The sequence below is a fragment of the Lemur catta genome, chromosome 13, assembly GCF_020740605.2.
Source record: "Lemur catta isolate mLemCat1 chromosome 13, mLemCat1.pri, whole genome shotgun sequence".
In the NCBI taxonomy this organism is placed as follows: Eukaryota; Metazoa; Chordata; class Mammalia; order Primates; family Lemuridae; genus Lemur; species Lemur catta.
Window position 1 is genome coordinate 22,044,512 of NC_059140.1, and position 26,453 is coordinate 22,070,964.

The window sequence follows — 26,453 nt, forward strand, 5'->3', positions numbered from 1 at the left end:
GCTCACGCTTGTAATCCCAGCACTATGGGAGGCCGAGGTGGGCGGATCGTTTGAGCTCAGGAGTTCAAGACCAGCCTGAGCAAGAGCGAGACCCCGTCTCTACTAAAAATAGAAAGAAATGATTTGGACAGCTAAAAATATATATAGAAAAATTAGCCAGGCATGGTGGTTCATGCTTGTAGTCTCAGCTATTCGGGAGGCTGAGGCAGGAGGATCGCTTGAGCCCAGGAGTTTTGAGGTTGCTGTAAGCAAGGCTGACGCCACAGCACTCACTCTAGCCCGGGCAACAGAGTGAGACTCTGTCTCAAAAAAAAAAAAAAAGAATACAGTCATGTGTCGCATGACAACATTTCAGTCAACAACAGATCGCATATACAATGGTAGTCCCGTGAGATTATATGGAGCTTAAAAATTCCTATTGCCTACCGATACCTTGATGATCCTGATCCTGTGAAGGCCTAGGCTAATGTGTGTGTTTCTGTTTTAGTTTTTAACAGAAAAGCTTAAAAAGTTTTAAAAAATCAAAAATTTTAAAAATAGGAAAAAGCTTATAGAATAGGGATACAAAGAAAGAAAACATTTTTGTACAGATGTACAATGTGTTTGCATTTTAAGCTAAATTTTATTAGAAGAGTAAAAAAGTTTAAAAAATTAAGGTTTATAGAGTAAAAAAGTTAGAGTAAGCTAAGGTTAATTTGTTATTGAAGAAAGAAAAATATTTTTCTATAAATTTAATGTAGCCTAAGTGTGTAGCGTTTATAAAGTCTACAGTAGTGTACAGTAATGTCCTAGGCCTTCACATTCACTCACCAGTCACTCAGAGCAACTTCTGGTCCTGCAAGCTCCACTAGTGGTAAGTACCCTATGCAAGTCTACCATCTATCTTTTAGACTGTATTTTTACTATACTTTTTCTATGATAGAAAAACCTATCTTTTTTTAAGAAAGGTTTATTTATTTTTTTTTTTTTAAGAAAGAAAGGTTTAAATACACAAATATTTACCATCGTGTTACAACAGCCAACAGCGTGCAGTACAGTAACATGCTATACAGGTTTGTACCCTAGGAACAAAAAGCCACTCCACATAACCTAGGTATGTAGCAGGCTATACCATCCAGTTTTGTTTAAGTATACTCTGTGATGTTCACACAACAAAATCACTTGATGCACTTCTCAGAATGCATCCCCACTGTTAAGCAGTACATGACTGTATTATAAAAGCTGATAATACCCAAGTGTTTCGTTATCAAAAGTATGAAAAACTGAAAAATAGTAATTTACATTACAGTACAACTACTTATATTTCCTTCCACAAAGATCCAATAACTTATATTCTTTTCCCATGGGATTTTTTTCCTACCCATTTGTAATTTATTACTGCTAAAAAGGCCTGCTATATTAAAAATGCCAAATAAAATTATATATCATTTACTACTTAATGCTATACCTTCTTTTCTTCACGTCCAATTAGTATTAAACTATCTTTCATTTATCAAATTTTCAGCTGAATACATTGATGCATTTAGGAAAGGTTAAACAATTACAGCATTCCCTTAGTGATACTGGAGTTACGCCAGGAGGAAGCGTGCTCTCCTAAGGCAGCACTCTTGCAAACATTTCCTTCATCTCTGAATCTCACTTTCTCATGTTTTGCTTAAATCTAGCTGGTAACCAGCAATCAGCATGGCAATTTTTTGGTCTATTATAGGTTTTTTTTTTTTTTTTTTTTTGAGACAGAGTCTCACTCTGTTGCCCAGGCTAGAGTGAGTGCCGTGGCGTCAGCCTAGCTCACAGCAACCTCAAACTCTTGGGCTTAAGCGATCCTACTGCCTCAGCCTCCCCAGTAGCTGGGACTACAGGCATGCCCCACCATGCCCGGCTAATTTTTTTGTATACATATTTTTAGTTGGCCAGATAATTTCTTTCTATTTTTTTAGTAGAGACGGGGTCTCACTCTTGCTCAGCCTGGTCGCGAACTCCTGACCTCGAGCGATCCACCTGCCTCGGCCTCCCAGAGTGCTAGGATTACAGGCGTGAGCTACCGCGCCCAGCCTATTATAGGTTTTTAAAGCTTTGGGGAAAAAAGTAGTTAAGACACATACGGAAGACATTGTGATACTTCCATTTTCCTTAACACAACAGTGAACAATTAAATAGTTTTAAAAATTGAACATACCCTTTGAAGGCCAAGAAAAAAAATCTATCTTTCACTTTTTTTCTACCTGACCTAAAATTAAGTCCTGATTTAAACGAAGCAAAAATATACTTACAGAACTAGCATCAACATCACTGTGGATGGCAACCGTCTTAATGCCCATCTTCTTGCAAGTCTTAATAACCTATTTTAAAATACATCAATGTTATCTATTAACAGCGTTTCAAAGTATTTAATAATAATCAATTTCATAGAGTAAAATAGAAAATAAAATTAAATTTCTACTTACCCTACATGCAATTTCTCCTCGATTAGCAACAAGAATTTTATCAAAAGTCTGAAGAAAGAAAAAACACATTAGAAATTGTTACTCTTACTTTGGGACCAGGAAACACCAAGTTTTTCCACAATTAACAATGAATACAATCCTAATGAACATTATTTCCTACAGTAATATTAGATACTATAAATAATATGTTGATTTACAACCAGGGAGCTACTAAACTCATATGGTAGGCTCAGGACCTATAATTACTTTGCTAAAGCATCAATTGCCTAGGTTAATTTATTCATAAGCAGACGAAAGGGGTGTCTATAAATTTTCTTACCAAGAGAAAATCTTCAAATGATATTTCAGAACACTAAAAAACTTTTGTCAAAATTGCTTGACAATTTATTTTCTAAGTTCTGGAAAATTCTAAGTGCCATAAATTGTTTTTCAAAGGACAGTCCAATACTGTATAATTTATATGCCATCTCTGTTGGGTTGGGGCATATTTTCAATAATTCAGAACAATTGTGCTTATATCCAAAAATGTTCAGATTAAGCAGGTTATCCTATTTGAATAACCATAAAATTTTGAAGCAGCTGAGGCCAAATAATAGAAAGAGAATGTCCATCCTGTGTGTATCTCATGACCTAAATCCCAAGCCCACCTTTGCCACTACTGACCTATTTGACTTTAAGCAAATCAATCTCTGTAGGTGCTGATTTCCACATATATAAAGTGATAGCACTCCAATGAAAAGTGATTCGATAAGGTTTTCTTCCTACTCTAAAATTATATAGGCTAATCTTTTTAAAAAACACAATTATAAATAATTTAGATGCAATGTATATTAGTATAAAGTTATTTCTGGGTTAATGAATTGTTATAAGTTAAATGGAACTATAAAAAAAGTTTTAGTTATAGTTCTACAAGAAAAGTTAGAGTTATATATGATCTTTTCAAAAATACTCTTATATAACTTAGAGCAAGGTTTTTTTTTTTTTAATTTCAATAGATTTAGGGTACAAGTGGTTTTGGTTACATGGATGAACTGTATAGTGGTGAAGTCTGGCCTTTTAGTGTACCCATCACCTGAACAGTGTACATTGTACCCAAAAGGTAAAGAGCAGTATTTTAACCTACAGGAGAAAGCCCAGAATCTCAGAATTGGAAAAGGCTTTCAAAGTCTTGGTTTAACCTTTAAATCACACATGCCTTAATCCACCAACCTGAGACAAGCCTCTGCCTTAAAATTTGGTAAACTTCTAATTTGATAAAACCCTGAGCCATTGAAAGCCTTGCTTATATGGGCCCTTAAAATACCCTACTCTCACCTCAGGCCTGAGAATGTAAAATCATCTACTTTTCTGTAGCCTAACAGTCATGGCAAATCCCTGTTAAACTGTAAGTATATCCCAAGAAAACAATGTTTATTCTTTCTTGAACTGCATTCAAAAATGTGAAGTTATATTAAGCGTTAAACAGACATCTGATAAAGGAACCACAAACACCATTGCTGTAAATTTCACATTAAACAATTGTTACAGTAAATATAACAAATTATGATAACATTATGAGGATTTGCTGGGCGTGGTAGCTCACACCTGTAACCCTAGCACTTCAGGAGGCGGGAGGATCACTTGAGGTCAGGAGTTCAAGACCAACCTGAGCAAGAGCAAGACCCCCCTCTCTACAAAAAGTAGAAAAATTAGCCAGGCATGGTGGTATGCCTGTAGTCCCAACTACTTGGGAGTCTAAGGCAGGAGGATCGGTGGAGCCCAGGAGTTTGAGGTTGCAGTGAGCTATGATAACGCCACTGTACTCTATCCCAGGCAACAGAGCGAGACCCTGTCTCCATCAAAAAAAAAAAAAAAAAAAGTATAATGATTAAGTATGAATCCCCATTGTAATTTCTGTCCAACAAGTAGAATAGGCTGGGCACAGTGGCTCAAGCCTATAATCCCAGCACTTTGGGAGGCTGAGGTAGGATCACTTAAAGCCAGGAATTCAAGGTTTTAGTGACCTATGATCAGGCCACTGAACTCCAGTCTGGGAGTCTGGGTGACAGAGCAAGACCCTCTTAATTAAAAAAAACATCAAAATAAAGGCAGCAGACTAGTAATTAAGAGTCAGTCTGGAGCCACACTGCCCAGGCTGGACTCCCAACACTGTCACATGTTCTTCTGTATGTTCTTCCATGACAAGTCATTCTTCTTGACTCCCGTGTCCTGATTTACAAAATGAAGGTAAAAATTGTACCTGCCACAAGAGGTTGTAAGAATGATATGAATTAACACCCTTAAAGTGTTTAGAATAGTGCCTAGCATCTAATATATATTCACTACATATAAGCTATAGCTATTGTTCTTCACCTCTTTGGGTCACTTACCAGAGAGTTATGAATCTAGGAGTGTGCCCCCATCTAACTGGGGAAAATCTATAACAAAATGAATTACTTGTGCCTGACACATTTTCTCTATTCAGTACTGTTAATGTATTACGAATTAGTGCACAAACTCAATAGGGCTAACCACATCAATTAATCTTCCATGCATAAAATTTTCTTTTGAATTAATTATAGATGCATAAGGTTCAGAATTCTAAAAGTACAAGAGAGGATACACTGAAGAGACACCTACGTCCCTGCCACAAAGGCAACCACTGTTACCAGTCTCCTGTATATTCTTCCAGATAGGTTATGCATATAAGAGAATAAAAATACAAATCAATTTAAACCAAGTCTAAAACTTCCCCTCTTCATCAACAACTATAGATAAATATCAAGTGCATTTCATACCTTTGATGTGCGATATGGCACAATCACAACACATTGTGTTAAGTGCTCTAATAAGGTTACGTCCAGGATGCTATGTACAGAGAAGGGACAGCTCAAACAGCATGTACAAAGGCAAGTGTAAAGGTAGCGACACTGGAAGAAGAGGGTAGCACTAAAAAAGTACAAGGAATTTTTAGTATGACTCAACCACACAATATGTTTGGGGGAGATGTAGCAAATAAAGCTAGGGTAAGAAAGGCCCGATGATGAAATGACTTATACCATTTAAGGAACTGGGACTTTATCCTGCATGTGAAGAGCCACTCATAAGGCACCCTGAAGACACTCTGGGCGGGGGGAGGGGAAGCCCACAATCATGACTATAAATCAGGAACCTGAATCCTTGAAGACCTGGGGGCAGGGCGTGGTTCAGGTACCAGAAGAGATAACTTTTGCAATAGCTATTCTACTAATATAACTGTGCTAATGATGTCATCTGAGGTAAAAAAAAGTTTCCTAAGAATTTTTTTTAAGGTCATTTTCCTTTCAATGCATTCTCTCTCTACCCCTCCTTCCCCCTTCCCCTTCCCTAGGTTTAGATCTTCACTGCTGGGCTATACAGCCACAGATGGCACTTCGCTCCATGCAGAGACCAAGACCAGGGCTGAGCTGGCCCCCTGCACTGGGTACTCCTTGGAATGATGATGTTAGGACTCCAGACAATGAGTCAGTCGCTCAACACATCTGAGAAAGAGTACAGCACAATGGGTAAGTCCACCAGCTCTGGAGAAGGACACCCAGCTTAAACTTACTACCTGGTTTTAAGTCTCCGTTTCCAAATGTGCAAAATTGAGTTGTTAAGGATAATATTAAGCAACTGACATTTAGGACACATACTTTCAATACACCAGGCACTGTGACAAATCCTTTCTGTGCATTATCTATTATGTAATAGCTATGAGGATATTTGTCATCATAATAGTCCCATGAAGTCAGTTCTGATAATATCTCCACTTTACAAATGAGAAAACTGAGGCTTGGTGAAGCCAAATCACTTGCCTAAATCACTTACGAAGTTAACTAGTGTTAAAGCCAGAATTCACATTCAGGTATTCATGTCAGAGTCACACGACGGCCTAACTTGATCAGAGTATAATATAATGCAAACTCTAAACACTATGCTATGAATGCCAGCTAAGATCACATTTGTTATGGAAGGAACACCAGAGTACTGCACTGCTTCACATTGACTTAAGGATTACTGAAACTCCCTGATCTTCTTCCAAGCAAATTAAGTTAAATTTTGCTTACTCTCATAAACATACTTGATATAAGTTTACTTCAAAACTCAAGTTAAAAAAATGACACTTTTAGTAATGATTAAATTTCACCTGGTTTAATTTTAACTTAATCTGAGTCACTGACAAAATGTGGAGTAAGAAAGGGTCAATAACAGATTCACATGAGAATCAATTTATTTAACATATATACTACCAAAGACCAAGCCTACTTGCACTTAGGATGGTAACAATAAACAAACCAGGTCAAGCCGGCCACAGTGACTCATGCCTACAATCTTAGGACTTTGGGAGGCTGAGGCAAGAGGATCACTGGAGTTCACGACCAGCCTGGGAAACATAGTGAGACCCTGTCTCTACAAAAATTTTTTAAAAATTAGCCAGGCATGGTGGTGTGCACCTGTAGTCCCAGCTACTTGGGAGGCTCGGGTGGGAGGATCCCTTGAGCCTAGGAGGTCAAGGTTGCAGTGAGCTATGATCCCGACATTATGATCACGCCACTTCACTCCTGCTCAGGTGAAAGTCCCTGTCTCTGAAAAAACAAACAAACAAACAAACAAACCAGGTCAGTATCCCTGGAGAGAGAAAGGTCCAATTAAATGCAGCCCTCAAGTAAGGGATGAGGCCAGCAACTTGGTCTAAATATGCACCTGTACTACCAATGGGTGCCAAAAAAACATCCATCATTGACTAAAGCACCACACAGTTTCTCCACAATTAAGGAGATGGCAAAGATAGCAGACAGCAGATTTGATTTCAGATATTTATGACAAAATATTTTGTAATGCTTAATGAATTCCAAGAGAATTTCACTTCCAGTCCCTTTATCTCTCTTACCTCTTTCATGTCCTAAACTAAGATAGTTATGCAAATTTATTCATTTATTTTTAGTTATTATCAGTAGTTACCAATGTGGGAGGTGAGTTAGCTATTCCTGTAACTCCACTATGAGGTTATAGTGAAAGCAAGTCCCTGACCAAACCCTGCCACACATACAAACATTAACAGACATAGAAAGAATCTCAAAACCTGCTCTGTGAGTTCAGTAAAGTTTCAACTTCCTGTACTTTCCTCCAATAGCCTACAGGAAAGGTTCACCTGAGACAAAGGAACAATAATCTGATTTGGCTAACCATACTGTCTGACTCAAGCCATCCAAAATCCACTACAACAGTGGCTGAACACAGGACTATTTCATTTAGAGATCAAGCCTGGGTATTATCCTTAAAGGTAAAGAATAAAAGGCCAACTAGATTGTTATATTTTGTTAATAAAAAGGCAGAGAATTTCTCTAAAATAGGCAACAACACATATCTTGAATACTTCTAATTTCCTCAGTGATAGCTCATTTCTAATGCCCATTTTACTAATGAGGAAGGCTACGAATGTCTGTAGGGAGAAAGATGGCTAAACCACTTAAATGTAGCCTCTTCAATAAATGCTAGCTTGCCACTCCTAGAGTGTTCCCAAATAGGATAGCTGATTACCTCTAGATTGGAATGCAACACGTGTGCACAAACATATACACGTGAACCCCAAAGCATATCGTCTATGATGAAATTTTAAAATTACAGCTTTCATAACAGGGAGTGTATCATAGCTAATTGATCTAGCTCTGCACCATCCGATACAATAGCCACTAACCATATGAGGCTACAAATGTGGCTAAGCAAACTGATATGTCCCCAATTTAGAAGACTTAGTACAAAAAAAACGACTATAAAGTGTCCCATTAATATTTTTTATACTGAATATATATGGAAATAACATTTTAGATATTGAGATTATATTATTAAAATTAATTTCACCTGACTCTTTTTACTTTTTAATGTGGCTATCAGAAAATTAAAAGTTACATTTGCCCTGCAGTTGTGTTTCACACTATTTCTATTGGACTGGACGGATTCCTCCAAGCCTCCGGATTCAAAAGAAATCTGGAAAGTAGTTTTGTGCACTTCAGCAGATGATTCAGAAGATATCTCAGTTATGTCATTCCCAAATATCATTCATATCATTTCTACTTTCATGACATTCACCTTGAACAATCTTTTCTTAACCAAAACTCTTAACCTGTCCTCTTTGATGCCTTCATTGCCACTAAACCATGTTTTATTTCTAATCACCTCTTGTAGTCCCTTTATCTTTCCTATCACAAGGTTCAAACATTATCATATATCAAAATTTTAGTTGGAATTCCCTTGTACCAAAATTTACAATATGCATACTTGCCTTCAATCCAAATGAATCACATAAATATTAAGTAAAAAAACAAAAACTCAATAGTTTAATAAAAATCTCTCAATTGCCCAGTCTTTAAGAAAGAATGTTGTATTAGTATGCTGCTGAAAACAAGGGAAACATGTTGCAAATGTATTCAATTTTTGGTATAGATACAAATACAAACTTAAAAAGACTCAGCTAGTGGTTCACAATGAAAAAAAGGAACAAAGATTGAACACCTATAAAACCTATGATGCTGGAGCAGTGAGTGCCCAGCAGGAACAAAACTTCATCTGTCCACTGAACATAGTGTGAAGATAAAAAACTAAAACCATTATAACCTGGTTGAGAGTATTTTTTTAAATACTTACTTTTTCATTAGGATCATATCCCATTGAACCAAGACTACGGGACACCATTAAGTGCTGTCTTGAATAGCGTGGAACATGCTACAAAACAAAACAAAAGTGAAATAAACTACAGATACTTGAATGGGCTTAAAAATATTTTTTCAGGGTACTTATTCCAGTTCACTTCTAGCTAAAATGTTTTACCAATCTACATATGTAGTTATAAGCAATACGCCATAATTATGAAAGGGAAATCGTAACTACAGACACATCCCCTTGGCACACAAGGAAAACCAAAGGCATGAAAGCAATCTCCAGAAAAGTATAACAGGAACAGTCAATAGGCCAAACAAATCTGAAGAAGGGTCTTTCTGATCACACAGAATGATAGAGCTGGGTCAGAAATGTCACAGACCACACAGAACTTTATAAAACACAAAACAAGAAAGAGCCTTGGCCTAAAGGAGCTTTAATTTTAACAGTGATCAGAAAATAATAAAATATTATTGTTTATTTCTTAATGTTTTGAGCATGATTTCTTATTTTACATTTTCTTGTACAACAGTGGTTTGGCTGATATGAAAAAGTAATAATACTAATAATCAGGTTGACTTCTAATTCATTAAAATGTTTGTGGAGAAAATATATCTTCACAAATGACTAATAAAAATGACTAATAAAAGTTATAGCCAAGGTTTAAGCAAACGATTTACCCAGTAGCCACCGATAAAACTACATGCAAAAAATGGAGAAGGGGGAAAAAAAAATCAGTGAAAGCCAATGCATCCTCTTCGAACTTTCTAAGAGGATAACAACTCAAATAAGAAACAAAATGTTTTTACAGCAACGTTTTAAAATGAACTCAAAGATTTATACCAGCAGTCCTCAACCTTTTTGGCACCAGCAACCAGGGGCCGTAGAAGACAGTTTTTCCACAGACGGACGGGCAGGGAGCCCAGCGGCAGAGCTCTACTCTGTAGCCCAGTCCCCAACAGGTCGTGAAGTGGACCACAGATTTATATAATTATTTTTTTTAAGTATCAAACCCCCAATTATAAAATGTAATCTCCTACAAAAGTGAAGGTAATAGATATTAAAGATACAGTTTATAAAATAAAGCCTTTACCAAGCAAAAGGCAGAAGAACAATTAACTGAGAATGGGAAATTTATTATTATGTCCCTACTAAAGACCAAGACAATCTTTTGTATATTCCCTCAAACATCTCTGTGAGTTAAAGAGTATTATCCCCAACTTTACAAATGAGAAATTTGAGTCCTAAGGACTTTAATTTTTCAAAGGTCACAGGGCAAGGTTGTAATGGTTATAAGATTTAAGCATAGATCTGTTAACATCTTTCTTACTTTGAGATAATAAAAACAGTGGCACCTCCCACACTTACACTACAGGTGTCCCAAAAGTCGCCATACATAGAGAAAATGGGAAATTCTAGCCAAATGTACCTTCATTTGCAAAATATTCATTATTTCCCATTTTCCCTATGTATAGCGACTTTTAGGACACCCTGTATTATCTACTAAAAGATATGATCTGCTGTTCCATACAGCTTGTACACATGTGAATTTGTAAATGTGGCCCAAAGTTTAAAAAAAAAAAATAGATGCCCCTGGTTAACCAATAACTAGAATTAGAAATTGTACAAGCTACAGAACTCTGTAACCACAGTCAGATCCACAAAGGCACTGTTCCTATTCACTCCTAGCAGACCTAAAAGTGAAGAATCCAGGTCAAAACTCTGACAATTTTTGTAAAGCTACAACATAAAGTTTCTTTTCTAAATACAGGGAACAAGAAAGTACAAAGTTGCTAATTTGAACCGCTACACAGAATTTTAAGGTTTGTTGCTTTTGTTAAGCACATACCCAAGTGGATACATGACCAGTCCAAAATTCTTTTAAAATACTTCCTAGCAACAAAGGTTTCGAGGAAAAACTTTAATCAGCAACATTTATAAAGACTATTTAGCCCATCACAGCCAAAGGGAGAAGGGTCAAGGTGTGCAAAATAACTTCCCAGTAACATACAGTCATTGGTTCTCTTCCTCAGGAACAAATTTCCTATATTTTCCACACTTAGGAAAGAAACACCAGCTAACAGTGAGGCACATGGGCAGTGGCATGACCCTCAGAAGCTCAAGACCTGTGTCAACTCCTACTTCCACTGCTTTGTAGCTAAGAGGCATTGAGCAAATCAATTCTCTGGGCCCCAGTTTCCATCTATAAAATGTAGGTGACAACACCTCCCTGCTTTCCTAGAGAGGATAAATGAGTCTTTATAAACAGTAAAGTGCCAAAAACATGTAAAGTATTACAGAAAAACTATGTACAAGTATTCAGCTGTCCCCTTCTTTCTTAAAATTATACCAGAACCATTGGGGAGTTACCATTAAAGAAGAATGTACTCATTAAGAGTTCTGGTCTAGGCTGATTGTGAACCAGGTTCGAATGTTAGGTATATAGGAAATTTCCTCCTTTGTAAACTGGGCATAATAATAGTATTTATCTAGGCCATAATGGTGCTATAAAGATTAAATAAGAATGTATAAAATGCCTAGCACAGTCTTACATATATATTACAGTCAGCATACAATAACTGTTAGCCAAAAAAGGAAGGGAAATGGTACAGCTTTTAGACAAACTGGATGCATGCCTTCCAGCCACTGCAAACAGGGAAACAAATATCATTTTATAAGATAGCACTTACTTTTATTATCAAGATGCAGCCTTACATGGCAGTCAAAACTGCTATATCCACTAGCAATGACCTTAAAGAACAATTTACACAGCCAAAACCAAAACTACTATTGTTTCTAACATATCCACAGTGGCATTCAGGCGAATAAAACAATTCTGGTTGCAGGTGAATTCATTATCAGAATAAATTCCGCTTTAAAGAAACTATCTTCAAAACTGTGTTAATGGAGCCATAAAATGATCTCACCAAGGTGAAAGTAAACATTAGTTATTGCTTCATCTCTAAAATTTCCAGGCGAAGGTTCTCTCTTCCATGTTTCATAACACAGAGCTTGGAAACATCAGCTGAATATTTTTTTCAGCATTTTAACAGGCCCACAGTGACCTTCTGCGGGCATGCCCTCTCCGAAGACACTTAGCTAAATCCAGCTTTTTCGTGGAAGCGCAGCTTTTCTTTCAAACAGACATTGACTATTCGGTCTTCAGAACCTCAGAGACCATCCCAGTCTCCATGGTCTGCCAAAAGCTAAGCTGAACACCTAATATCTGAGAGAGGTGGCCAACTCTCAAGATTCTCTGGGCCCTGCCTCCATACTAAGCTCAAGCCCCAGGAAACTATGTTAACTCTACATCGTCAGCAGCCCACTACGACTCTGAAACCAAGCCATTCTTTCCAGCCCACCAGTAGCAGATTTATTGGTGCCCACCCAGATCCTCCCCAGCTGCTGTGTTGATTGACTTATGGTCCACACTTGCTCCCTTGTCTCGACCATGGGCCTCCACTATCCAGGTGTTCTCCATCAAGCCTAAGAGCTACCTCCTACCAGCACATAGCCAAGGACTGACTGATACAGCTTCCAAAGGGCCAGTCCCCTCACTTAAGGGTGGGACCAGTTCAGTCACTTAATCTGTATCCTAGAGCTGCACTGTCCAATATGGCAGCCACTAGCCACCTTTAAATATGCTGAGGGCAAATTCAGACGTGCTCAAAGAGTAAACCACACATCAAATTTTGCAGACTTCGTACCAAAAATATGTAGAAGACCTCATTAGTAAACTTTTACATCTTCAAATAATATTTTGAATATATTGGGCTAAAATAAAATATATTAACATTAACTGCATCCTGTTTTACTTTTGTTTTCATTTTACCTTTTCAATGTGAGCACTAGAAGATTTTTAATTGCATTTGCAGCTCACCTTATATTTGTTTGGGGCAGTGCTGATCCAGAGCTGCAGTTCTCAAACTTTACAGTGTATCAAAATCACATGGAAGCCTTGTTAAAACAGGCTGCTGGGTCCACCCCCAGATTTTCTGACTGGGCAGGTCTGGAGAATTTGCATTGCTAACATGTTCCCAGGTGATGCTGTTGCCACTGGCTAAACACCACACTTTGAGAACCACTGCTCTAGAGCCTCCCGGTGGAATAAGACTAAAGCCAATCTCCACCTGTAAAAACCATAATGTGTTTCAAGGTAACTACTGTCTTGCTCTTTCTCCCAGCCTCAGCCTTACCCAGCTCTACCACAGTACCACAGCTGTCCCCAACCTTTTTGGCACTAGGGACAGTTTCATGGAAGACAAATTTCCACATTTATGGTGCAGTCAAACCACTCTGCTAATGATAATCTGTGTTTGCAGCTGCTCCCCAGTGCTAGCATCACTGCCTCAGCTCCACCTCAGATCATCGGGACATTAGATTCTCATAAGGAGCCTGCAGCCTAGATCCCTCACACGCGCAGTTTACAGTAGGGTTCGTGCTCCTATGAGAATCTAATGCCCCGATGATCTGATAGGAGACGGAGGTTATGAGGTGATGTGAGTGATGGGGAGAGGCTGTAAATACAGATGAAGCTTTGCTTGCTCACCCGCAGCTCACCTCCTGCGTGCAGCCCCATTCTGAACAGGCCATGGATCACTACCGGTCAGCAGCCCAGGGGTTGGGGACCACAGCACTACCATACCTAGCAGCTAGGTAGTCAACTTGAGATGTAATGCACATACAATCGTTTACAGCCATTGTAGCCATTGAATGCATCCAATTCCACTGATCGCAGAAGCTAAGTGGGGTCAGGCCTGCTTAGTACTTGGATGGGAGATGTAATTCACATACAATAAAACTTAACCTTTTAAAGTGTACAACTCAGTGGTTTTTAGTATGTTCACAAGGCATGGAACCATTACCACTATGGATTCTAGAACATTTTTCATCACTCCAAAAAGAAACCCCTTAACTGTCCAGTCACTCCCATCTCCTCTCCTCCCAGCCCTTGGGCAAACACCAATCTACTTTCCATCTCTACGGCTCAGCCTATTCTGGAGATTTCATACAAATGGAATCATATAATATGTGACCTTTTCTGTCTACCTTTCAAGAGTCATTCTGGATTCCTCCTTTCCTTATACATGCCTACCTTGGAGATATTTCAGGCTCAGTTCCAGACCACTGCAAGAAAGCAAATATCACCAAAAAAAAAAAAATCACAGGAATTTTTTGTTTTCCTAGTGCATATAAAAGTTATGTTTACACTACCCTGTAGTCTATTAAGTACGCACTGGTATTATGTCTAAAAAAAAAGTACAAGCCAGACACAGTGGCTCACGCCTGTAACCCTAGCACTCTGGGAGGCCGAGGCGGGTGGATTGTTTGAGCTCAGGAGTTCAAGACCAGCCTGAGCAAGAGCAAGACCCTGTCTCTACTAAAAACAGAAAGAAATTATATGGACAACTAAAAATATATACAGAAAAAATTAGCTGGGCATGGTGGCACATGCCTATAGTCCCAGCTACTCGGGAGGCTGAGGTAGGAGGATTGCTTGAGCCCGGGAGTTTGAGGTTGCTATGAGCTAGGCTGATGCCATGGCACTCTAGCCCAGGCAACACAGTGAGACTCTGTCTCAAAAAAAATAAAAAAATAAAAATAAAAATAAAAAGTATATACCTTAATTAAATAATTCACTATTGCTAAAAAATGCTAACAAGCCTTCAGCAAGTCATAATCTTGCTGTTGGAGGGTCATTGACATCCATACTGATGGCTGCTGACTGATCAGGGTGGTAGTTGCTAAAGGTTGGGGTGGCTGTGAGAATTTCTAAAAAACAAGACAATAATGAAGTTTGCTGCATCAACTTCCTTTCATGTATGTGATGCTGTCTGACAGCATTTTGATCAGCCTGTCTTCTGAAATTTTTTTTTCTTTAGGCATGAGGGTCTTGCTATGCTGCCCAGGCTAGATTTGAACTCCTGGGCTCAAGTGATCCTCTCAACTCAGCATCCCAAGTAGCTGGGATTACAGGAGAACACCAGCATGCCTAGCTGTCCTTTGAAGCTTTAATGCCAGGCATTGACTTCTCCTCTCTAGTTATGGAAGGCTTAAATGGCATCTTCTTCCAACAGAAAGCTGTTTTATCTCCATTCAAAAAATGCTTGTTTAGCGTAGCCACCTTCAAATCTTCTGGATAACTTGCTGCAGCTTCTACATTAGCACTTGCTACTTCACCTTGCCCTTTGATGTTGTAGAGATGGCTTCTGAAACCTCATGAACCAAGTTCTGCTGGCGTCAAACTTTTTTCTGCAGCCTACTCACCTCTCTCAGCCTTCACAGAATTGAAGAGAGTTAGGGCCTTGCTCTGGATTTGGCTGTGGCTGGTTTGATCTTCTATCCAGACCACTCAAACTTTCTCCATACCAGCAATGAGGCTGTTTGACTTTCTTATCATTCATGTGTTCACTGGAATAGCACTTTTAATTTCCTTCAAGGACTTTTCCTTTGCATTCACAACTCGGCTAACTGTTTGGCACAAGAAGCCCAGCTTTCAGCCTTTCTCACCTTTCAACATGCCTTCCTCAGTAAGCTTCATCATTTCCAGCTTTTGATTTAAAGTGAGAGATGTGAGAATCTTCCCTTCACTTGAGCTGTAGGGTTATTAATTAGCCTAATTTCCATACTGTTGTGTCTCAGGGAATAGGGATGCCTGAGGAGTGGGAGAGAGATGGAGGGAGGAATGGCTAGTAGGTGAAGCAGTCAGAACACACACAACATTTATCCATTAAGAGCAAGGTTCATGGTGCCCCAAAACAATTACAATATGCAAATTAACAATTTGAATTGTTAACTTGGTTATTCAAAAGCAATTATTCAATTAATATCAGAGATCACAGATCAACCTAATGGACACAATAAAGGAAAAAGTTTGAAAAACTGCAAAAATTACCAAAATGTGACAGACACAAAGTGAGCACATGCTGTTGGAAAAATGTCACTGACAGCCTTGTTTGAAGGTTGCCATGAAACTTCAATTTGTGAAAAAATGCCATATCTGTGAGGCACAATAAAGTGCAAAGCACTAAATGAGGTGTGCCTATATCTCCCTTCTAACCCAACAGCAAGTACTACTGGCTCTAGCTCCAAAGTATACCCCAACTGACCAGTTCTCACCAACGCCAGCACTGCCACCTTAGCACAAGTTACCATCAGCTCTGGCTCAGTCTTCCACAATAGCCTCCTGCTGGGCTCTCTGCTTCCACTCCTGCTGCCCGACACAGCCCACTCCCACCCCTACTAAGATTCTCCACACAGTAGCCACAATCATCATCCAAAATGTAAATCCAATTTGCTTAAAATTCTGTCCAAATGGACTCCTGTTCCTAGATAAATTCTAAATACAAGCCCCTAGATGACTCTGTTCTGCCCACCTCCCCCATCTCATCTCCTAGCACCCCCCTCAGTCAGTTCATTCCAACCAGACGGGCACATCCCTTGATTATGTCAAATGCAATCCCACCTCAGAGCTTTTGCCTTGGCAGTCCTTGGTCTGGAGTGCCAGTCCTCTAAATCAGTACAGAGTGGGCTCTCTCGGTTTTCCGTTCAAATGACATATGCTCAGAAATGTCTCCCCTGTTATCCGTAGGTAGGTATCCCTACCCGCAGCACACTATCACTCTCTATCCCATTATCCTAATTTTTTCCTTACAGAGCACTTACCACTCTGAACTTCTCTATTTATGTGAACACTCTCAGTCTCCTCTATTTTTTTTTTTTTTTGAGACAGGGTCTCACTCTGTTGCCCAGGCTAGAGTGCCATGGCGTCAGCCTAGCTCACAGCAACCTCAAACTCCTGTGCTCAAGTGATCCTCCTGCCTCAGCCTCCCAAGTAGCTGGGACTACAGGCATGTAGTCTACAGGCATGTAGTCTACAGGGATGTAGACTACAGGCTAATTTTTCTATATATATTTTAGCTGTCCATATAATTTCTTTCTATTTTTAGTAGAGACGGGGTCTCGCTCTTGCTCAGGCCGGTCTCGAACTCCTGAGCTCAAACAATCCACCCGCCTCGGCCTCCCAGAGTGCTAGGATTACAGGCGTGAGCCACTGTGCCAGGCTTCAGTCTCCTCTATATTCAAATATAACCATGATGCGGACAGAAACATTCAATATTATATCCCCAGCTCTAAATACTCTCTGGCACATAGTAGGTATAGGTGGATTGACCGGTGGCCCCCAAAATAATGCATCCATGTTCTGGAACCTATGAAAAAGGGTCTTTGCAAATATAACAAAGTTAAAGATCTCGAGATGAAATCATCCTGGATCCTGTCATGGTCCTAAGTCCAATGACAAGTGTCCTTATAAAAGAAGAAGAGAGGAAGACACACAGAGAGAAGGAGTAGGCCGGCCATGTGAAGACAGAGGCTGAACCTGGAGTGATGTGGCCGTAAGCCAAAAACACCTGGAGCCACCAGAAGCTCAAAGAGGCAAGGAAGGATCCTCCCCTAGACATTTCAGAGGGAATGTGACCCTGCTGACACCTTGATATCAGACTCCTAGACCCCAGAACTGTGAGAAAACAAATTTCTCTTGTTTTAAGCCACCAGGTTTATGGTCATTCATACAACAGCCCTAGGAAACCAATGGTTTCCTGAGTAACGAATACCAAAGAGAATACATGGATGCTGTATTAATTTTCCTGAATGAAATTAGAAGTCTGGACCGGGTGCGGTGGCTCACGCCTGTAATCCTAGCACTGGGAGGCTGAGGCAGGTGGATTGTTTGAGCTCAGGAGTTCGAGACCAGCCTGAGCAAGAGCGAGACCCCATCTCTACTAAAAAGAAAAACAGAAAGAAATTATCTGGACAACTAAAAATATATACAGAAAAAATTAGCCAGGCATGGTGGCACATGCCTGCAGTCCCAGCTACTCGGGAGGCTGAGGCAGAAGGATTGCTTGAGCCCAGGAGTTTGAGGTTGCTGTGAGCTAGGCTGACGCCACGGCACTCTAGCCCGGGCAACAGAGTAGTGAAACTCTGTCTTAAAAAAAAAAAAAAAAAAGAACTTAGAAGTCTGTATCTTCCAACATTTTTGAAATTAACTTTTATTTTGATCTGATTATGTTGATTTCATCATAGTTTATGGTCCTTTTTAAAATTAAAATGTCAACAGGCACTCAAAATAACCAATTTTTTAAATCATGCAATACATTTCTTTCAAAAAAGTATATTTTTGCTTCAACTATTGGAGAGTATCTTCAAAACAAACACAATATTTCTAAATATGATATTTCACCATGCTATTAAAATTATTCTCATTAAAGACCAAAGGTCTTAAATTCTTTCATCAATCTTTATTTTTATTCCTGAACCTCTCTGCACCTGGGACATGAGGAGGAAAAATGTTTTAATTTCTTTGGGCTCCTTCTATACATGCCATAGTGCCTAGAACTTAGAAGATGCTCGCAACACTTATTGAGAGATAGCTAGATCTCTAGAAAAATGAACCAATGAATGTTAACTACTTCTTGAAAGTTCTTCTCCAGGTTTGGGTAACACACTACACTATATTGGCTCCTCTCAAACCGTTTCTCTAAATCCTATGGTCTCTTCTTCTTCTTAGTCCTAATTTAGGGTTATAAGATGGAGTATTTATTCAATTAAATATTAACTCACTGTATCCTTCAGTGTTCACATACTCTGATTTTTGCCTCGGATTCCTGACCCAAAAACTGGCCGTTGATTCTCCTCTGTCTTCCCAGAACCCCAACATGACTCTTATGGGCCTCTAACTCCAGATATTTAACATGAAACACTATATTTCTATCCAAAAAAAAATTTTTCCTTCCCAAATTTCCTTTTTCATCCCTATTCTCCCACTTACATTTTGAAAATTTTGGAATAATTTAAACAACTCCTTTTTTTTCCATTCTCTTGATCAAAAAATGTCACCATCTTTACCCCTTATTTAGAAAAGAGCTGTAGCAGGTATTACCTCTGTTCTGAACCTCATAAGAACAGAATGAAATTCAAAAAGTAGATGTATAAATACATAAATGTCTGTAAACATTTTATTATACCATCAACTGGCTTCTATAATAAACTGAGAAGATTTTTTTCCCAAATGATCTGTCAAAAATGTATCAGCATGTTGAAAAGATTAACCCCCAGGCAATTCTAAAGGATTCAGATAAGCTTAAATATTCTTTTCCATGCTTACTGATTTAAAAAGAAAATCATAGATTTTAAGGAACATAGAACTTAAGCATTCAAACTTCATGAATGCACCATACAATGAGACCAAATTTGTAATTAGAAAAGCAAAGCTTTGGAATCATTTTATTTAAGGTTTAAATTCTACCTTAGCCAACTGTGTCCTTAAGCAGTTACTTAACTGCTCTGAGCTTTGTTTCCTCTCATGCAAAATTGGGATTTTTGACCTAGTTGCAACATGGATAAAAGATAATACATGAAAACCATATAAGGTATATAAAGTTCAATAAAAACTGCAGCAATTACCATAAAACCAACATCCTAGAGCCACTGAAAACATGCAGGCAGAAGAAAGAAACAGGTATTGAAACAGAATGTGTTTAAAAAGCTGATATATAAAACAAAGACTTAAAAGTGAACTCTACATATACCCTAAAAATAAACACTCTGTTAATTAGCTAAAAGACTGGTCAGAATTCTCCAGACTAGAGTCTAGAGTTAGCTACCTGCTTTCCAACCAAAAGGTTTGCAGAGTTGGAGGGAGGGATGGGAGGGGTTAAAAATCTTCAAAAGGTTCAGCTTCAAACAGACTCAGTAGAGCACATTTCAAGTTCATAGAAGGGAAGCACGGAAAGAAGCCAAGCAGCAGCTCAAGTTCCCATAGAGTGACAGTGAACTTCAGAGATGCTTCTAACTCCACCCCAAGGAGGAATTCTTTGCAGGCACAAACATAAGGCAACTCTATTGTTACAAATGCAGCACCTATTGTGTCAAACGTTCTGCTAAGAACACAGACAAGATGCAGTCTCTGCTGATACATTAAAAGGAAGAAACCAGGTAAGAAAAATCAAAGCTTATATACTACACAGTTAGTGTACAACAGTAAGTACAGTAACAACCTTCCTCAGCCTCTCCAATCTAAAATGTCAATGTCATCCCTCCCACCTCCAACATCAATGGCTTCCCCCTGCCCACTGCTCTAAGACAAACACCAAACCTCATAACATGATCTTTAAGGCCCAGCATCATCTGACTGCTGCCTACCTTTCCAGTACCATTCAGTCTCTGAATGGCACCAGAGCCTCAGTAGGCTCTTATCAGTTCTTCTAACTTGTCATTCCCTCCAGCCACAGGACCTTTGCACACACTGCTCTCTCACACAGAACACTCATGTCTTCTCTCTTTGCTAGAAAAGGTCACCTTATCCTTCAAAACTTGTCTCAATTTTCACTTCCGAAGATAAATACTTCCTTACTGTTGGTAGCATAGTATGATTAAGTGCACAGGTTCTGGAGTTCTAATTCCTAGGTCTGCCATTTACTAGCTCCTACAGCTTTAAGCAAGTCACATCAATCTTTGTGACTTGCTTTCCTCTTCTGTAAATAGGGATTATATGACTGTTGTGAGAATAGAATAAATTAACTTAAGTAAAGCACCAGAACAGTATCTAGGACATAGAGCCCAAAATCCTTTTGACTTGGTTAAATCCCTCTATTTAATTTTCTTGTAGCACTAGGACCCTAACAGCATTTTACACTTACCTGTTTCTTCCTAGTAAAGTTTCTAAGAAAGCAGAAACCATATTCATTCCCTGGAGTTAGAACACAGGAGGTACTCAGTAAAGATTTGTGGGGGAAAAAATAGCTAAAAGGAAGAAAATGAGACCCAACAAAGTGACCTATCCAATATACAAAACCTCATGTGTATGATTCCAAAGCCCACACCTTTCCACCATACCATACTGCTTTCTATGTAAATACAAATGCAATTCACAGGGCCAACGGATGAAAAGATTATAGCACAATAAATATTAAACAATAAACTGTATGGCAACACAAAGAACAGTGAGTGAGCATTCTGAAGTTGACACAAAGCAAATAAAGTTGCCAGCTTCCTTCCATTCCCATGATCAGCTCTCACTCTCACACTGCCCACCCCGGCCTCAGTTCCCAACTCTTCACAAGGAATAGGATGAGGCAGATTATCTCTAAAGTATCTTCCATTTCTAAATTTCAATGACAATAAATCAAGTTACTATATGGCAATTAAAAAATTTTTTTGTTTTAAAAAAGAAAGTTCAACAAGCACACTGAACCAGCTGGTTTTCAGGGGACCTTCATTTTAAAGAATTGTTCAAGTGGGTTAAACCCTATTATTAAATTAAATGAGGTAGTCCATGCCCAAATAACAAGACACTCAATGTTGAAGGGAAAAAGAGTTAAGAGGCACACACAAACACTCCAACCTGTAAGTTAAGCTGCCACCATGACACCCTAGGGAATACATAACAGTGATGAAATGTGTTTATAACAGTACAAAAATCTGGTTAACCACTACATAGAACAGAAAAATAAATTCACAGGATGCATTTCATACACAGTATACTATAGAGTCATACAATTAAAATACGGTCTCAAGTCAAACGTAAAACCTATTACCAATCCTGGTACCGTTTGATACTTTAAAAGTTAAGATAAACTCACAACCCTAACTCTACTTGAACAGCAATTCCGTGTCCCTTCAAAAAGGAAACTATAGGGACTCTTAAAAACACAACCTGGAAAGATTAAGAAGCAGCAAGTACCGCAAGGCACTGGAATCGGACCAAGGGCAATGCAGGTACATTACTGCTCTGTGGCCGGAGAGAGTGAGAACACACGACTGCCTGCCTCCTTAGGCCCCTCTGCCTTCCAAGATCCTCGGGAAGAACGGCTGCAACGAGCCTCCTTCGCCTGCTCTAGCGCGAACGCCAGGAGGGAGGACGACAGCGCCTCGGGCCGCGGTGACCGGAGAGAAGGCACGGGGGTGTAGGCGGGCACCGCCGGGGCAGCGGGATCGAGCCAGCGCTCTCCGGGTCGGCCACCCAGGGGCAGTGAGGGCTGGAAGCCCAGCGAAGCCCAGGCCCGCAGGAGCCCCGTCGCTCCTCACCTTCAGGGTCCACAGCGCCGCGCTCCGCATCAGCTGCTGCGGCGGCCGCCGCCCACGCCGTCCGGCAGCTACCAGCGATACTACCCCTACCCAGAGCCCCGCCATTGTCGTCCCTGCAGACCGCTTCTCCGCTGACCTCTCACCCCGCCGAAGGGGGCGCGGAAGGGGGCGACTGGGCTTCAGCCAATTACGAGCCAGGGATCAGAAGCCACGCCCCCTGTCGCGCGGGGAGGGGCGGTTGGCAAGGGAAGTCTGCCCGAGCCGCTGGAGCCCGGAGCCGGGAGATGGACTGAAGGGAAGGCGCGCTAAGACCCGGAGGAAGCTGGAGGGCGGAGCACGCCATCGCAAGCGGAGCGAAAGGCCGCCGGCCGGAACGGACCCTGGAAGTACGAGAGGCTGGGGGACACGCGTGAGGTCTGTCGGCCTGCCGGGGTAAACCCCGTACCGTCCCAGAGTCCACCTAGCAACCAACACGCAGCCGTGCCAGTTAATGTCACTGACTCTCCTCCGCCCCTTGGCCACCTGGGGTCTCGAGGGCCCAAAGTTCCAGATATATGCTCAAACCGTATGCCCGTATGTTTGAAAGTGTAAATTCCAAACCGAGGAAAAGTTTTGTAAAGTTTTTGGACGGGCGCGGTAACACAGAAAAAGTTCTAGGTCTAGAAATCAGAGATCCGAGATGCCATTAATATCTGCATGTCAGAGGAATTAGCCATAACCAGTGTCAGTTTAGTTTCTGTTGCTTGCAAGCAGGAACCCTTAACTGCTTAACGGCCAGATCTTATGCAGATGCCTCACATTTGTCTTATTTTAAATTTTACAAGAACCCTAATGGCTTATATATCATTCCCATTTTAAGAAACTGAAGTTATGAAGAGGTAAAGTCACTCAGTGAGTAAGTGAACTGAAACTATGGTTTGAACCCAGTTGGCTGGGTTGAGGGCCTGGGCTTTCATTTTGGTTTATTATGGACATTTTTAAACACGAATGAGATAAAACAGTATTATGATCACCCAGGTACCTATCACACAACATCAACAAATCAACATTTTGTCAATCTATTTTCATCTATTCCCCTTTTTATTTTTTGCTGGAGTATTTTAAAGCAAATCTCAGACATCAGGTCATCTCACCTATAAACACATCAGTATCAGGTTCTGCACTTAACTATCTGCCTTTCCTGCAGAGTCACCTTCAGAGAGTTACAAAGGTAGGAATGACCTCAAGTACGTTACAGCATGATAAATGCCAAAAGAGATAAACAAAATGTTTGGGGATATCAAAAAGGTGACATTCATTGGATTTTTTAATGGAAGTAGGAACTTTTATGAAAAAATGAAAAGAATTATCAGTTTCACAGGATTTCTTATGTACTTGAGGCTGGACTCATTTCCTACCCAACAAACCTGCTTTTCTGCTTTTCCTTTTCTTTCTTTTTCTTTTCCCTATTTTTACCCTTTGTGTTAGTTCTCCTTAGGTTATATCTGTTTTTCTTATAGGAGTTCTTTTTATGAAAGACATTTGTAGTGAAAACTACTTGTCTCATAATATCCATTCCCCACTCATTGCTTTAGTAAGAGAGTTCCTGAGTTTTATTATAGCTAGGTACGTGGCCACCCAGTGAAGGGCTGCAATAGGTGTAGCCGCATGACTACGGTCTGGCTTATGGAATGGAAGGACTGCGCCCTACATATCCTCTTCTCTCCTTCCTAAATGAAGATGTATATTTCCCAATTTGCACTGCAACACAAGTGGCTACTAAGATTTCATTACTAAGTTTTAATGGGACATAGGCAGAAACTGCATAAGCAACTTTGGGGTTATGCCCTTAGGGAAGGGGCATGGCTTCCACTTTCCCTTCTCCTGTTTCCAGCTTGCCAAAATGTGGATATGATGGTGGGGGCAAAGTTGTCATCACAGCTTTGATAGGAAGGAAGTCAGATGGGTGATCAGGGAGGCAAAATAATATCCAAGGAGCCTTTAGGTCCTTGACACTGTGTAGCTGCCATATCAGCCCTGGAATGTTTTGCTCAGATTTTCATACGAGAGAAAAACTCTAGCTTGTTAACTTATTGTGTTGTGTTTTGTTTTGCCTTTGTTACAGCAGCCAAATCTGTATCCTAACAGAGTACTAATATTTATCTTTGCCTTTTCCATTTAAAGTTATAAATTGCAAGGAAAATACCTAACAAAGTTGAGGACATGGCAGAGATAGGCTCTCCAAAACTGTTTATTTTTCTGAGTGGAATGTGAGTGATACATGTTTTCCTGGCTGGACATTTTTTCCCCAGCCTCCAAGTTGGTTCCTAGGCCCCTGGCAATCTTGTGAGTTAGTATTTTTTCATAGATTCCATTTCTATCTAAACTAGCTATATTCTTCTTTTGTTTGCTGATACAGATGCCTGCAAATGATATTAATTCACCACCTCAAATTAAATGGTATATATGTACTATTACTAATAGCAGAGAGCTGTCTTCAATGAATAAGAATTTGTTGAATTCTTTTTTTTCCAGTTAGTGTAACAGAAATACAAAAGTATAATCTCTTTTCTCAAAGATTTTAAAATTTATCTGGAGAATCCAAAGTAGCACCCTGAAAACAAGTAATAAACATCAAATTGTGCACCACTCTATGTAAACCTACTTCTAAACAGCCCATGAAATGACTGCCATGCCTACAACTTTTTCTCAGCATCACAACCAGAGGAGATTCCTTAAGTTTTAAGTAGCCATGCTTTGTGTCAATTTATTGGCCCAAGCATTGGAACCCAACTATTATGGAAGATCTTCAGAAAATTCTTGAATATCCTTGAGACCCCTGGCACTTGTATGTAATATTTATCCTCACAGAAACAAATCAGAAATAGTTTATGACTGTTGTCCTTAAAGTAGGCCAAGATTACCTAACTCATATCTGCACTGAGAGTACGAATAATATTTGTAAACACCGTTGTTTAGGAAACTTGCTTGTTTACTTTTTTTTTTTTTTTTCAGAGGCTCCTGTTTTATTCATGGCCTGTCAGTCTCCCTCCTGCCTCTGCGGATGAGGTAGGAGGGATGGAGTGGGAGGGACAGGGACTAGGAGGGGACAGACTGCAGCTGCCCTTTGTAGACATATTCCAGTGCCGTGGCAATGGTGCGCATGTCCAGCTTGATGCTCCGAGCCTAGTTCTCCACATCCCCAATCTCTTTGAGTGCCTGGTTGAAGTTCTCCACCATCCCGATCCACTGGCCTGTCTGCTTGGCAAACTGGGCAACCTGGACTTGTAGGGTCTTCACCTCATGGTCCAGCTTTCTCTGGTTCATGTAGGCCTGGGCCACACCTGCAGCTCTTTGAGTTCGTTCTGCTTGGCCTGGTGTTCTTTTAGCAGGCGGGACAGCATGGTCGCGACGGGTTGTGGGTTTGGGGCTGGGCACGCCGGGCCCCCTCCGGCTCCGGAAGCTGGAACGTGCACCTACTCTTTCTAATAAGTGTAGCTAAATGATAAACTTGATTGTTTGTATCCTAAGAAATTAGAAGTGCTACAAACAGCCACTTTCTGGCTCAGATGAAAAGGAAGGAGTAGATAAAATACTAACAGTTAATATTTATTGAATGTTCACTCTATGCCAGAGACTGGCTGTTCTAAGCAATCTGAGTGTATTCTTAATCCTCACAACTCTATAAAATAGAAGCTTTATCACATCTTTTTTACAGATGAACCAGTTAAACAATTTGCAGAAGGTGAACAGCTAGTAAGTGACAGACCAGGGACAATGACCTAGGCAGTGTGAGTCCAGAGCACAAACACTCCACTGTACTAATCACCTCTCTACTTAGGTGGCTGCAGCTGTAGCTTTTAATATTTTAACCTCTTAAAAAATAAAAAGACTGAGGTTAGAATGGAAAAGTGTCAGCAATTAATAGAGCTCATTGGTAGGTACACAGTTTACTTATATTATTCTAGTTTTCTCTGTTTATATATTTCATAATATTAACACAATTTAAGTGAAAACAAAAATTGTGCTCTGCTTGGCAGCAGCAAAATAAATAAAATGACAAGTCTGCATAGTAGATCAGGGAAGATTTTTACAGAATAGGGGAAACTTGTGCCGGGTCTTAAAAGGTAATTAAAATATAGATAAGTAGACATTCTGGGTAAAGGATTTCCAAGCAGAGAGAATATCATGTGTCATAATGGTGCGGCAAGAATTCAGCAGCATGCTTTCCCAAATTACAAATGGTACAACTTGAACAAAGTAAATGATTAGAGATAAGTCTTC

The 26,453-nt window shown here is 39.8% G+C and overlaps 1 protein-coding gene and 1 pseudogene across 2 annotated transcripts in view; both read right to left on the bottom strand.

Moving 5' to 3' along the window:
- The window catches only part of PCCA (propionyl-CoA carboxylase subunit alpha), a 364,494-nt gene extending 342,094 nt beyond the window's left edge, over positions 1-22,400 (bottom strand). The window contains exons 1-4 of one of the 2 annotated variants that reach the window (XM_045567353.1): positions 22,191-22,400; positions 9,090-9,167; positions 2,445-2,492; positions 2,271-2,339 (exon numbers count right to left, since the gene is read on the bottom strand). In XM_045567353.1, the coding sequence (XP_045423309.1) occupies positions 2,271-2,339; positions 2,445-2,492; positions 9,090-9,167; positions 22,191-22,295 (300 nt within the window). In that variant the 5' untranslated portion in view covers positions 22,296-22,400. The remainder of the gene's footprint in view (positions 1-2,270; positions 2,340-2,444; positions 2,493-9,089; positions 9,168-22,190) is intronic. The other variant, XM_045567354.1, reaches the window with a different exon arrangement.
- Positions 22,401-25,191: 2,791 nt separating this feature from the next.
- Positions 25,192-25,588, bottom strand: LOC123648983 (annotated as a pseudogene).
- Positions 25,589-26,453: the final 865 nt, after the last annotated feature.